Source organism: Pristiophorus japonicus, chromosome 15, assembly GCF_044704955.1.
Source record: "Pristiophorus japonicus isolate sPriJap1 chromosome 15, sPriJap1.hap1, whole genome shotgun sequence".
Lineage (NCBI taxonomy): Eukaryota > Metazoa > Chordata > Chondrichthyes > Pristiophoridae > Pristiophorus > Pristiophorus japonicus.
This window is the reverse complement of record NC_091991.1, coordinates 165,722,748-165,737,847: the sequence shown is the minus strand read 5'-3', so window position 1 is coordinate 165,737,847 and position 15,100 is coordinate 165,722,748. Positions and strand designations below refer to the sequence as shown.

Sequence of the window (15,100 nt, the reverse complement as noted above, 5' to 3'; positions counted from 1 at the left end):
TGCTCAGACCAGATCCCCCATTACCCTCTAAATGAATCATCCTCAGGTTGGCCTTCGAGCCACCTGATGTTCACTGATGCTCAATTCCGTCAAGTGATATTGACACCCGAATGCTCATTCCTACCAATGGCATTTGAGTGTTTTGACTACCCAACGCAATTGGCATGCATTCGGTCCAGCTTTTCCAGTACACTTGACGGACGCAAACAGGTTCTTGATGACATCATTTTATTAGCGTGTGAGTATACATCGACTATCAGTGATTTATTTGAAAGAATACCCCACGACACTCCAATTTATCCACAGTCCTGTCTCCTGACATCACATATGAGGAATCAAATCAGTGCAAAAGACCGCTCAGATAAAAAAACAAAATGTTCATCTGGAATAAGAATTGTTAAGCTCACAAACAGTCTCAAAATTCTGAAATTTAGAAAAGGGACACTGGAGAAAAAAAAACAAAGAGAAAGTTGAAGAGAACAAATAAATTATCCGTTTTTTTCATCCAAGTTTGTGACTTTTAGAAGAAAAGTGGACTTCCGCTCTGGGCACGATCATTAAACCCTGTAATATTTTACAGGCCCATCAATAAGCCTCATGCCAATGGCGGAGTCAGAGCATTCCGCTGCTCTGCACCAGTAATGTTGTTCTGATGGTGGAGATTCCCCAAAATGCAATTCACACAATGAAAGAACATTGCAGTAATGAACCTGATCAACACAATGTAAAAAGAAGTTGGGAATAGCTGGCAACGAGGATTCAGGAAGCCACCAGGATCTGCAATCACTTAGCTCTTCGGTAAAAATGTCACAAAAATTTCCACAAAGAGTCGTTTGGGAGAAGATTTTAGATTTGAAGATCTGTAGAATGCCCGCAATTAGCTCCAAACCTTTGCAACAACAACTTGATGGCCAACTTGTTGTGGTATTGGACGGGATGCATGGAAAAAAAGTTTCTTTTTATATTTCTTTTGGCATATTTTTATGCAAGTTAATGCTGGAAATGGATTCTCTTTGTTGGATTCTCTTTCCAACATTTGGCATCCAGTGCCAGAGTCGAGGAGTTGCGGATCTGGTGCAACTGGCCAGATGCAAAGTTAAACTCCCTTATTGGGACTAGTGTGCTTCCATCTCCATCCCAATGGCCCCTCTCCTCAGTGTAACCGTTCTGCTTCCCACCTTGGCCAAGCGTGCGGTTTCTCTCACACGCAAAGGGCAAAGGGCAAAGGGCAATTCTGTGTCATGGACCAGATCCTGGGGGAACTGAGTTGAGATTAGCCTTCCTTATTACCCATAAGATACTTATAGTCAGCGCACAGCAAGAAGACTTTCAATCTGGGCTGGATTCAAGCTAGATTTTAACCCACTATTGCCCACTTCCCTTGAAATTTAGATCTGACTTGACCATTCGGTCAAATGTAAGCATTTCTATCACACTTGATTATATCATATTTTGCATTGCAGAATGGAAATGGTTCTTATGTGGAGAATATTTCTGATTGTAACTGTCAGCTGTGGCTCAGTGGGTAGCACTCTCGCCTCTGAGTCAGAAGGTTGTAGGTTCAAGTCCCACTCCAGGGACTTAAGCACAAAAGTCTAGGCTGACACTGCCAGTGCAGTGCTGAGGGAATGCTGCACTGTTGAAGGTGCCGTCTTTCGGATGAGACGTTAAACCGAGGCCCTGGCTGCTCTCTCAAGTGGACGTAAAAAATCCCATGGCACCATCTCGAAGAAGAGCAGGGGAGTTATGCCCAGTGCCCTGGCCAATATTTATCCCTCAATCAACATCACTAAAACAGATTATTTGGTCATTATCACATTGCTGTTTGTGGGAGCTTGCTGTGCACAATTTGGTCGCTGCATTTCCCACATTAAAACAGTGACAATACTTCAGTGGCTGTAAAGCACTTTGGGATGACTTGTGGTTGTGAAAGACGCTATATAAATGCAAGTCTTTTTTTCTTTTGATCGTACAATGGTTGACCTTAAATGGAGTCCTAAATATTCTTGACGCAAGATTCTGCACTTGAAAAAAATCTTAGTGTATTTTCAGTTGGAATTCCGAAAAAAAAAGAATTTTCAAAGCTACTAACATTTCACCACTAGGGCCTGGGTCCCAGTACAGATGGGATACCGGGTGTCTCCTCGGTCTGTTGACTGTAGAGATCTTGTGAATAGCGAGTTTGGCCCGTTCCCCACGTGGCACTAAATTCTCGGTTGTACTCAAGAAAGAATACAGGATAGCTGGTGTGGGAAATAGAGAAAGTTGCACTACCGCAGTGGGTGGGTATCTTCTGAGGTCGGGGCTCAGATATGTTGTTGAGGCAGAGGATTTTGTTGTCCTATGCCTGATCCGAGGGAGCGATCTCTGCTCTGTTACCCAACATTCCCGAGTACTTGGGTGAGCTCAATGTTTGATTCCCCGGGGAAGGACGCAGTAGAAAACAAAAGCCACTTACGTTTATTGATCTCACTTGATCTGCGGCGTTGCAGTTCGAGTTCAGCGATTTCACTCAGCAGGGCAATGCCAATAAGGGAAGAACTGTCAGCCACACTGAAGTCAGACGGCATGGTGAGCACACTGGCGATGGTTGTCTGAATCGGCAACGAACATGCTTGGGGAAGCTCGACAGCAGCCACCAGGGCATTCATACCAGCCATCGGGTCGTCTAGTTTTATTTCCGGGGCACGATTCTCAGGGATCTGAAAACACAACACCTCCCGTTTCAGCTCAAACTGCTCCAAAATGGGCGGCGTCGTGTTTGAGGGCGCATCTTCAACACTGCTCTCAACGTCCTCTATCTCGGTTTTGAAATAACGATCGTTATGTCCTGCTAATTCCTCCGCGTGTGAACTATCCGCTTCGGAATGTGCCACAGTGCTTTGATAGTCCCCGAGAGGGGAGGTGGCCTGCACTTGTGGCAGCTCAGGCTTGGCCTCCACCTCAGGGGTGCAAGCCATTGTCCGGTAAGGCGACGGGCAGCTCTGCTGGTCTTCTGCGCTCCCCAAGAGAGAGGACGCTTTGTGTTCCGTGCTCAGGTCCGTTGGCTCATTGCTCGCCCCCCCGGCAAATGGCACGGGTTTGCTGGGCAGCGCCAGGTGCCGGTCGCACAGGCTCTTGCTGTCCTCGAGGTCGATCAGGTCTTCGCACTGCACTTTGATCTGGACTGGCTCCGCGGCCGCGCTGGCCCGCAGGTCCTCTCGCACTGGCGGGGGGTGCAAGTGTATCGGCTTGACATCGGGGGAGGACGGAGTGATGGAGCAGGGCCTGGGCTCGGAGGACCCAGCTGGCAGTGGTACATCAGGGGCCAGACCATCGGCATCGGATGCAGCAGTCGGCTGCAGGAGGTAAGGGTAATGGCTGCCGAAAGACGTTGGGAGGGACCGATAAGGGTATCCTTGAGGAATCTCTATAAAATGCAGAGAAAAACATCAGAGTTATCTCACAAGCGAATCAAATTGCCGATTCAGGTAAATGCTGCCGTTTCTGGTAGAAGATCGACAAAAGCTGCTGTGCAACAACCCACACAGAGAGGACATAAGAACATAAGAATTAGGAACAGGAGTAGGCCATCTAGCCCCTCGAGCCCGCTCCGCCATTCAACAAGATCATGGCTGATCTGGCCATGGACTCAGCTCCACTTACCCGCCTGCTCCCCGTAATCCTTAATTCCCTTATTGGTTAAAAATCTATCTATCTGTGACTTGAATACATTCAATGAGCTAGCCTCAACTGCTTCCTTGGGCAGAGAATTCCACAGATTCACAACCCTCTGGGAGAAGAAATTCCTTCTCAACTCGGTTTTAAATTGGCTCCCCCGTATTTTGAGGCTGTGCCCCCTTGTTCTAGTCTCCCCGACCAGTGGAAACAACCTCTCTGCCTCTATCTTGTCTATCCCTTTCATTATTTTAAATGTTTCTATAAGATCACCCCTCATCCTTCTGAACTCCAACGAGTAAAGACCCAGTCTACTCAATCTATCATCATAAGGTAACACCCTCATCTCCGGAATCAGTCCAGTGAATCGTCTCTGTACCCCCTCCAAAGCTAATATATCCTTCCTTAAGTAAGGTGACCAAAACTGCATGCAGTACTCCAGGTGCAGCCTCACCAATATCCTATACAGTTGCAGCAGGACCTCCCTGCTTTTGTACTCCATCCCTCTCGCAATGAATTTTATATTTTATATGTGCACACATAAAGGTGTACAATACTTCCTGAAGCTAACTAAGACACGTTAAGTGATCTTATATGGAATGACATGCACGAAAATACTGGAAAGAACAGAGTGGCCTTAAAAGTAAATGTTGATCTTGTAAGCACTTGCCCGTATCTTTATTTCAGTACATTTATCATGTCAGATGGGACCAGATACTAGTCGCAATCACAACAGGCCAATTGTGAAGCCGAATGCGGCAAAAAGAATTGGGGTCCTTAGCAAACCAAGAAAGGGCACAGCCTTTGTGAATGGGGGTGTTCATGTAATGGACAATGTCAACGGACCCAAAGGTAATCCGATGCAGTATTCACGTTAACTTCACACAGAGCTGCTTGCTGCAGTCCTTACAGGTTGGCCACCGACTTCTGATGCCCACCTATTCTGGAGCGAAGACTCGGGTATTTGAACAACCTTAGTGAGGTCTCAAGCAAAAGCAGGGTATAATAAAGTTTATGAGTACACAGGATATTTCCGAGGATGTTGCCAGGGCTGTAAAACTTTAGCTATGAGAAAAGATTGGGTAGGCTGGGGTTGTTGTCCTTGGAATAGAGGAGCCTGAGGGGAGATTTAATTGAGGTGTATAAAATTATGAGGGGCCTGGATAGAGTGGATAGGACGGACCTATTTCCCTTAGCAGAGGGGTCAATAACCAGAGGGCATAGATTTAAAGTAGTTGGTGGAAGGATTGGAGGGGAGATGAGGAACCATTTCTTCACCCAGAGGGTGGTGGGGGTCTGGAACCTTCATTACATTTAAAAAGTACTTGGATGTGCACTTAAAGAGCCATGACCTACAGGGCTACCGATCCAGTGCTGGAAGGTGGGATTAGGCTGTTTAGCTCTTTTTTGACCGGCATGGACACGATGGGCCGAATGGCCTCCTTCCGTGTGGTAATTTTTGCACGATTCTATGAACGTGCCCCCGGCCAGAAATTGAACAACTTGTCGAGACTGCACGATACACGATGCATTGGATGCTCTGATCTATATCCAATGTCTCGGATCAGTTTAGGATTCCCTCGCTTGCGGGTTCAGTGCTACAAGTATTTCGCCGGTGCTGCACATGACGGCAACTATCACCGACGAAGCGCGACTCCTTACCGGGAAACAAGGCGTGAAAAGGAGCGGAGGCATCTTTCTCCAAGTCTTTCTTCTCAGGCTCTTCGGACACTTCCACTTTCTGGGGCAGAGTCGGGGCCGGAGGGGGAGAGCCTGGCGGAGGGCTGGCCGGATGGGAGGCCGGAGACGGCGAGTGGTAAGGTCGCGGGGTCAGCAGCTCCCCTATCTCGGCTCTTACGTCGGACTTCAGCTTTAACCTGGGAGATGAGGCGTGCGACGAGGGGGGTGGGGTACCTGTCTTGTGATAGGACGTGGATGGCACTGGGGAATGCGATGGCTGCCTCTTGTGTAACATTCCCGAAGAGGCCACAAGCCCGAGTTTGCTACCCTCAGCGTTTCTCTTGCATACTTTCTCCTCCATTTCAGTCCGGTGCTCGCTCGCTTTCAGCCTTTCCTGTTGCAAAAAATGAAACGGCCGTCATGTAGTGAAGACTTTCCACCCTGCGCCTCCCGAATAAGGTGCAACATCCCCACCGACACCTGGGAGTCCCTGGCCAAAGACCGCCCTTAAGTAAAGGAAGTGCATCCGGGAGGGCGCTGAGCACTTAAGAGTCTCATCGCCGAGCGCATGCAGAGATCAAGTGCAGGCAGCGGAAGGAGCGTGCGGCAAACCAATCCCACCCTCCCTTTCCCTCAACGACTATCTGTCCCACCTGTGACAGGGTCTGTAATTCCCGTATTGGACTGTTCAGCCACCTAAGGACACATTTTTAGAGCGGAAGCAAGTCTTCCTCGATTCCGAGGGACTGCCTATGATGATGATTACTGCTAAATAGTGAGCCACGAGGATTACACACTTGTTTTTTTAAAAGGGTGATAACCCTTTTTGGACCAGGCCTGGCAAACGGACATAGGATCGCCAAACAAATTTCTACAGCAACGTAATTCAGGTGGGTATGGCAACATGTGCAGTCCACGCCACAGGGGAGATGTTCCTGGGCCGGTGCCCTGGGCTGTTGGTGCACAGCCAAAACAGGACAATTGTGCAGGTCAGAGTTCACGCCTGATTCACCGGCATTTGCTGTGCCCAGAAGGTCCAGTGTGCCTGGGTTGGAAGATCTAGCCAAACCTTCCCTAGTACGGGATATTTGCCAATTGGTGCTCTATTGGTACCAACGCTCACAACAAATTTTAATGCAGGTACTGAAACAACAACAACTTGTATTTATATAGCGCCTTTAACATAGTGAAACGTCCCAAGGGCGCTTCACAGGAGTAATATGAGATAAAAAATTTGATACCGAGCCACATAAGTGGAAATTAGCGCAAGTGACCAAAAGCTTGGTCAAAGAGCTAGGTTTTAAGGAGCATCTTGAAGGAGGAAAGAGAGGTAGAAAGGCAGTGAGATTTAGGGAGGGAATTCCAGAGCTTGGGGCTCAGGCAACAGAAGGCACGGCCACCAATGGTTGAGCGATTATAATCAGGGATGCTCAGGAGGGCAGAATTAGAGGAGCGCAGACATCTTGGGAGGGCTGTGAGGTTGAAGGAGATTACAGAGATAGGGAGGGGTGAGGCCGTGGAGGGATTTGAAAATAAGGATGAGAATTTTGAAATCGAGGTGTTGCTTAACTAGAAGCCAATGTAGGTCAGTGAGCATAGGGGTGATGGGTGAGCGGGATTTGGTGCGAGTTAGGACACGGGCAGCTGAGTTTTGGAGCAGCTCTAGTTTACGTAGGGTAGAATGGCACAGGAATGTAGTTCAAGGAAGTTCATAACATCAAAAACAGCACCAAATGTTAACTATATCCTAAAGATTGTTTGGCGCTGTTGATTTTGCAGGTATAATTATGGAGGACCCATTAAAACAAGTTTCAAGATTACTACACAAATGTGTGCATACAATTATATGTGTCAGCTAGTGGCTCAGTGGGTAGCACTCTCGCCGGGGATGTAAACGATTCCATAGAATCTTAAATACAGCTAATAATTGATTTCAATTGCTGATTTTCTAATTTTAACTTAAGTTATAATTATGGTATAATTTAATTCTAATTAATCTTTGTTATACTGATTTTACTATTGTATACTCCTTATTGTATTATTTACAATGTAATTTTAATTTTTTTTCCGCCTGTGTCTATCTGCGCGCGCATTTTGGCTGCTGCTTCGGACCCGAGCCTTTAACCTTTTTTTACACTCCCTTCTCTCTTTCCCTCAATGGTCACTATTTAACATGTTGTAAAATTGTTGTGAAGCGCCTTGGGACATTTTACGATGTTAAAGGCACCAGATAAATAAACGTTATTATTATTATAACACTATTTTGAAGAAGCGCAGTGGAGTTTTCCCCGGTGTCTTGGCCAATATTTATCCCTCAACCAACATCGCTAAAGAAAAACTTTTCTGGTCATTATCTCATTGCTGTTTCTGGGAGCTTGCTGTGTGCAATTTGGCTGCCGCATTTCCTACACTTCAAGATTAGCTATAAAGTGTGTTGCGACATCCTGAGGTAGTGAAAGACGCTATATAAATGAAAGCTTTTCTTTCTTTTAAATATTATGCATATCTACAATATTAATAAATGGCAAATAAAGTGCACTACTAGTTGTGTAAAAGTTGCAATGCAGTAGATGATTTCAACCACTTCAGCACACTACCACAGTTTGGGATATTGTCTGAAACATAGAAACATAGAAAATAGGTGCAGGAGTAAGCCGTTCAGCCCTTCGAGCCTGCACCACCATTCAATAAGATCATGGCTGATCATTCACCTCAGTACCCCTTTCCTGCTTTCTCTCCATACCCCTTGATCCCTTCCCCCATAAGGGCCACATCTAACTCCCTCTTGAATATATCCAACGAACTGGCATCAACAACTCTCTGCGGTAGAGAATTCCACAGGTTAACAACTCTCTGAGTGAAGAAGTTTCTCCTCATCTCGGTCCTAAATGGCTTACCCCTTATCCTTAGACTGTGTACCCTGGTTCTAGACTTCCCCAACATCGGGAACATTCTTCTTGCATCTGGACCTGCCCAGTCCCATCAGAATTTTATGATTCTATGAGATCCCCTCTCATCCTTCTAAACTCCAGTGAATACAGGCCCAGTCGATCCAGTCTCTCCTCATATGTCAGTCCTGCCACCCCCTTGTTACTGTTTCCGAACTCAGAGTACGAATTTCACGACTACCCGAGTGGTGTGAAAATGAAGAGAACCAGTTTCCACAGGCTTCCTTCTCATGTGGCTGCATTCGTTAATCTTCCACAGGCCTTGAAGCATTACTTTAATAAAACAATGGCCAACGAGGTTCTCATGGGGTTCTACCATGGTAACTCTGGTGCCTGCCACCCCCGGAAAACGATGGCGATGGACTTTTCCAGCTGCTCACGCCATTTTCCTGTGGGTGCCTCTGGGGTTACGGAGGAGAGCCATGGAACCACCATGGGAATGCTCCCAGCCGAGGAGTACTGTAGTGGAGTGGTTATGTTACTGGGCTAGTAATCCAGAGGCCTAGACCAATGCTCCAGAGATGTGAGTTCCAATCCACCATGGCAGCTGGGGAATTAGGTGTTGATGTGATGTGTTTAATGCTTCCCAGTTGGACTAATGGGGTATGATGTGTTCTGAAGGATCAACGTAGCCACAATTAGGTGTTGGTGTGTCTACCTCAGCCAGGAGACTACACTTGCTTATTTATAAAAAGAGAAACAATTGTCCTCACTCAGCAGATATAAGGCAAAATATCATCACAAGAGGTTTGAGGCCATTTTAAGTGATGTGTTTAATGCTTCCCACCCCCTGTCTCTGACTGTGCCTGCACTGATCTTAACTCTAGGTAAGGTTTTTCAGAACTTACAAAAGTGGACACTTACTCCGTTCTAAGTTAGTTTGGAGTAACTTTTTGCAGTTCAAACATGCAAAACAGGCTGGACCCAACCACTTTTGAAAAAAAAACTGAACTAAAACGAAACTAAACTAACTCACTAGAACTGGAACAAACTAAATGCCGAGAATTGCGATTTCTAAGATACTCCAAACTAAACTAGTTGCTCCAAAAAAATAGGAGCAACTCCACCCGAAACTTGGGCCCCAGCGACGCCCACATCTCGTGATTGAATTTTTAAAATAAACGTATCGGACAGGGCAGCAGTGCCAAGTGCGGGGCCCTCCTGTCAGAGTTTGCTATCCAACTAATTTGGCTAAGGGGGCGGCGAAGGATGTGAGAGGTCACAGAGTGAAATTACATAAGAATGTAAGAAATAGGAGCAGGAGTAGGCCATTCGGCCCCTTGAGCCTGCTCCACCATTCAATAAGATCGTGGCTGATCTAATCTTGGCCTCAACTCCACTTCCCTGCCCACTCCCCATAACTCTTTATTCCCTTATCGTTCAAAAATCTGTCTATCTCCAGCTTGAATATATTCAGTGACCCAGCCTCCACAGCTCTCTGGGGTAGAGAATTCCAAAGATTCAGGACCCTCTGAGAGAAGAAATTCCTCCTCATTTCCGTTTTAAATGGGCGACCCCTTATTCTGAGACTATGTCCCCTAGTTCCCCCACGAGAGGAAACACCCTCTCAGCATCTACCTTGTCGAGACCCTCAGAATCTTATACGCTTCAATAAGATCACCTCTCATTCTTCTAAACTCCAATGAGTACAGGCCCAGCCTTTCCTCAGGAGACAACCCTTACATCTCAGGAATCAACCGCGTGACAACTTACGACGAGCTGCGCGCTGCGCTGGAGCTCCATGGCGTGTGCGGCCTGCTGCTGCAGCATGTACAACTCGTGCTGACGGAGGAGCTGCTGGTGAGACAGTAACTGGAGCTGGTGGGCGTGCTGCAGGGAGCTTCCTGTCGGGGGGTACATCGAAGGCCACAGAGGAGGCGCCCGTTCCATCAGCTCAGCTGGAAAGATGTACACAGCGGTCAGCATCAGGAGAGCAAGACACAAAAACGCCCAAACGCGGCTCGATACAACGGCTACAGCGGCACGAACAGCGGCAAAGTGAAAAGTTATTAAACATAGAAATCGACAGCGCGGAAGGCGGCCATTTCGGCCCATCATGTCCGCGCCAGCCAACAAAGAGCCGCACGGCCTTTGGTTAGCAGCCCTGAGGGTTACATATAAACCAATGAACAATGAACAATGGCAGAAAGGTAAAGAGCACCCAGCCCAACCAGTCCTCCCCACACAACTGTGATACCCCTTACACTGAAACATTCTACACTCCACCCCAACTGGAGCCATTTGATCTCCTGGGAGAGGCAAAAACCAGATAAAAACCTGGGAAAAAAAAATCTGGGAAAATTCCTTTCCGACTCATCCCGGCGATCGAAACTAGTCCAGGAAATCACTCTGGCCGTATTCGATTCCCTGCAGTACTTACCATCGTATCTGCACTGTCCAACAAGAGGTTATCCAGTCTAATCCCACTTACCAGCTCTAGGTCTAAACCAGCTCTAAATACAGCAACAGTTCATATTGTAATGTATGCACCTATGAGTGTGCTCACAGTTTTGCAGAGCTATTGAGGCCTGGCCAAGGTGGCCATAACGGGTCCAGGCAGCGGGCAGTCGAGTGGGTTCATTCAGCACAACTGCCTGCCTTTCTTCCGCGACTACGTTCACGCTAGGGTGCCCCTGGAGATGGAGCACGCAGTGTCCACTGGTACCCTCATGGCCTTCTGCGAGAGGGACTGGAGTGCATCATTTCAACAAGGAATATAACATTTTAATTTAATTTGATTTGACAAGGTTACCTTTAATGTTTAATTGTTAACTTGTGGGTTTTGGTGCCCTTAAAAAAGGAGGTACTTGATTTAACAGTTTTACCAAAATAGTTGTAGAGCTGTTGAGTGGGAGTAGCTTAGACAGTCACGTGATGTTCACAAGACTCAATAAAACCCCAGTTGGGTTCGGGGGATCCACGATGAGGCAGGTGGTTGTGAGCCTGGTGGATGAACTGGTAATGTGTAGTGTGATTGTTAAACCTTGTGTTAATAAAAAACAACTAGCTCTTAATAGCAATGTGACCTCTACCACCTCCCAAACCCGTGACCTCTACTACCAAGGGCAGCAGGCGCATGGGAACACCACCACCTGCACATTGCCCACCAAGTCACACACCATCCTGACTTGGAAATATATTGGCCATTTCTTCATCGTCGCTGGGTCAAAATCCTGGAAGTCCCTCCCCAACAGCACTTTGGGAGTACCTTCACCACACGGACTGCAACAGCTCAAGGCGGCTCACCACCACCTTCTCAAGTGCAATTAGGGATGGGCAATAAATGCCGGCCTTGCCAGGGATGCCCACATCCCAGGAATGAATAATAAAAAATGTTTTTTAAACAGCAGCTGATATCGTACGGGCCACGTTAATGTTGCAGATGTCCAAGTGGAACGTCACAAACCCACCTTAGGCATGCAGCAACTTGACACTCGCTGGACTGGACAGAATAGCCAATATCAACTATCCTTGAGTCAGTCTGCCGCCATTTTAAGATTGCTTTTAAACTACAGGACCTTTCCCATGAAGAGCGAGCTCGAACATTCCGGGTTAATATATACGTACACAGGGAGGTCCGATTCTGCCTCTAGAATACCTAACCCTGTTGACCTACCAAAGTGCGGTAAATGTTCTGTAGGGATTACGACCAGCTGCCCGGATTGTGGGTCCCTTGCAAACTGATACGTGGATGGCATGGAGCTGGGTATGCTGGGGTGGAATCCCGCTGGCATTCCCTGGTGTAATGACGGGTGAGTCAGACCTACACAAAGCAAAAGAACAAATTGGGTGTGAGGATTGCCCGAAATAATCCTACTTCATTATATTTACTAAATATAAATAATCAAATAACATTTATTCAATGTGCAATTAAACGGAATAAATAATAAATACAAAGAATTTTTCCGATTCATTCTGAGATCAATACATCGCCAGGCTCAGCAGAAATGTGGTCAAAAGCTTAAACATGATCTCGGTCTGACTGGTGACTGTGTCTTGCCCCAGCAATTGAATTGTACAGAGTGCAATGTATGCACCTGTGAGTATGCTCACAGCTTTGTGGAACTGTTCAATTGGGAGTGGCTTAGCCAGTCACGTGATGTTCACAAGACTCAATAAAACCCCAGCCAGTTGAGTTCGAGGGATCCACGATGAGGCAGGTGGTTGTGAGCCTGGTGGATGAACTGGTAATGTGTAGTGTGATTGTTAAACCTTTGCTAATAAACCAATTAGCTCTGAAGAGCAATGTGTTGCTATGAATTCTTAAGCAAAGAACCCATGAAGCAAATACATTACACACAGTTATTTTCACCAGTGAACACAATGAGCAAGTTCAGTTCAGCTTTCAATGAGAGACGATCCCCTTCGAAAGTTGAGTTTGCACGGCCATTTGTCTGTTTGGGACTGAACCACGAGGAGGTCCAGGTTGAGTCACTGGTTTGTGGTCTTAGCTGAGCAGCACCTTCAGAGGACCTGGGACAGGCAAATCAGTCCAAGAGTTCCCTCTCCTGGGTACTATCTGGTGCTCAGAACTGTGCATGTGTGAACACTGCATGGGAAGAGGGACTGGGTGTGGATATGATGCTCTGCGCTCAGAGATAACACAGCCAACATGCGTTGCCTGGGTTTAAACATGAAGACTGACCCCTGCACAAGGAGCTGGTCCCTGTGGAGCTGTACCCCGGGCAAGCGGCAATGCCGGGAAGGGCGAAGGTTAGTGGGTCAGAACAGGAACAATTCAAATCTCACTGGCTATTGCCATGAAGTCCGAGTTTTTTTTACAATGTGACAGGGACACGGGTGAACATTACACATTTAACAGTCTGACCCAGGTTGGTGGCTCCGGCAATGCCATTGGGCCGTGAATTAACCATCAAAAATACATTACTGAAAAAGGTCAAGAACCATCACCGATTTCAGTTAGAATGCCATTCATTGGCAACAAATGCATGGTGTGAACCACGCTGTTCTGGGTAGGCATGCGTTTCTTTGGTACTATCCCTTCCATTTGTAAGTGCAGCGTACCCACTGACACATCTTTGGGCAGGTATCTCTCATTGGACCAACTTACAGGAGAAGATCTCGACTTTGTGGGATATTGCACAATGGGCGCCAGTGAGTGGGCAGCTGGCCTGACATCTCTCCCCCATCTTTATCCCCACTCCAAGGGGTGTAAAACAGGCCCTCGGCTCACTTCACCCTACCTTACACTCTTCACACAAAGTCGAGAAAAGAGAAGGCTGAGGGGGGACCTAATACAGATTGTTAAAATGATGAAGGGGTTTGATAGAGTAGACACAGAGAGAATGTTTCTACTCTGTGCGGGGTGGGGGGGGGTGGGAGGTCATAAATATAAGATAGTCACTATTAAATCCAATAGGGAATTCAGGAGAAACTTACTTTACCCAGAGAGTTGTGAGAATGTGGAAGTTGTCATGACAAGGAGTAGTTGAGGCAAATAACACTGATGCCTTTAAGGGGAAACTAGATAGTGTGATTGTTAAACCTTTGCTAATGAACCAACTAGTTCTTAATAGCAATGTGTTGCTATGCAAAGAACCCACGACGCAAGTACATTACAATAAGTACATGAGGGAGAAAGGAATGGAAGGATATGTAGATAGGATTAGCTGATGTAGGGTGGGAGGAAGCTGGTGTGGCGCATAAACACTGCTTGGGCCGAATGGCCTGTTTCTGTGCTGTACATTCTAGGTAAGACCCACCCCAATAAGTCAACTTCCAAAGTTAATAAAACCGTTCCATTTGCAGAGTTGTACTGACCGTACGGATGTCCTGTCAGCCACATGGAGGGACTGCCGGTGCGAGGGAGCCAGGGGTGAGATGCTAAGTGTGAGGTGGGGTCGGTCGGCCAGCGTCCAGATCCAGCCAGAGCCGGGCCTCCCATCACCATCAGGTTAGAGTTCAGACTGCTGGCGCTGCAGCCTGGGGGGTGCAGGCGGGCAAAGTCCGCCAACTCCTTACTCTCTCTGTGGTTGGACGAGAAGATAGCCAATTAGATTCAATCAAAGGTTGACGCAAAAAAAAAAATTCGGACATTATCATCGAAATTATACATCACATGCAGAAAGTCTAGAATTTATTGCGGAACAACACAGACATAAAATGGCTACTATTGTATTATGCCTGAGTGAGGCTGATTGAATAATTTAGCTGACGAGACTATGAATGAATTATGTTCAAAAATCCCAGAGGAAATAAAAATCCATCTGAACCAACAATCATGACGTATTCTGCTTACAACCCTTGTGTTTTCATTTGGAAAATATATATAAATTATACCGCTGAGGTAGTTTTATGTCGCCAGGGGAAAGAAAGTAGAGAGAGCTTCAATAATATCTTGTGTTAACCTACGACCATGGCCAAGCTGACTGCGGGGCACATCAGATATCAGTCCAACACTGGCTTGTTCCTCTGGTATATATTAGAGGAATTTGAATACCTTTCATTCAAACACAAGCAGACAAAGGGATATAACTGAGCTGCCATCTCAAGGAGAATGTTTCCTCAGTGGTCTGGGAGGAGAGGAGGGGAAGAGAGGCAAAGAACCTGGAAGACTAGATACTGGAACACACAGGCTGGCTTGAGTAGGTAGCCCTTCTGATTATCCTTTATCACAGAGTAAAAATATGGGGGTCTGTGCCGTAGCCTTTTTTTAAACTTAAAAAAAAAAATCGGACTGCAGCTGATTCAAGGAGCGAGGTAGCTTGCTTGACCATTGTATGTCCGTCTGCACGGACTGCTTCATTTAAAATTAAACCAAGAGTAAAAATGCCCAAAGTGAAGACTAAAGGACA

The 15,100-nt window shown here is 46.7% G+C and overlaps 1 protein-coding gene across 7 annotated transcripts in view; it reads right to left on the bottom strand.

Annotated features, from left to right (window-relative positions):
* tnrc18 (trinucleotide repeat containing 18) overlaps positions 1-15,100 on the bottom strand; it is a 178,239-nt gene that overhangs the window by 64,939 nt on the left and 98,200 nt on the right. For all 7 annotated transcript variants that reach the window (XM_070901261.1, XM_070901263.1, XM_070901264.1 and 4 more), the window contains 5 exons: positions 14,067-14,272; positions 11,902-12,048; positions 9,999-10,183; positions 5,320-5,731; positions 2,459-3,409 (listed from right to left, as the gene is read on the bottom strand). In XM_070901261.1, the coding sequence (XP_070757362.1) occupies positions 2,459-3,409; positions 5,320-5,731; positions 9,999-10,183; positions 11,902-12,048; positions 14,067-14,272 (1,901 nt within the window). The remainder of the gene's footprint in view (positions 1-2,458; positions 3,410-5,319; positions 5,732-9,998; positions 10,184-11,901; positions 12,049-14,066; positions 14,273-15,100) is intronic.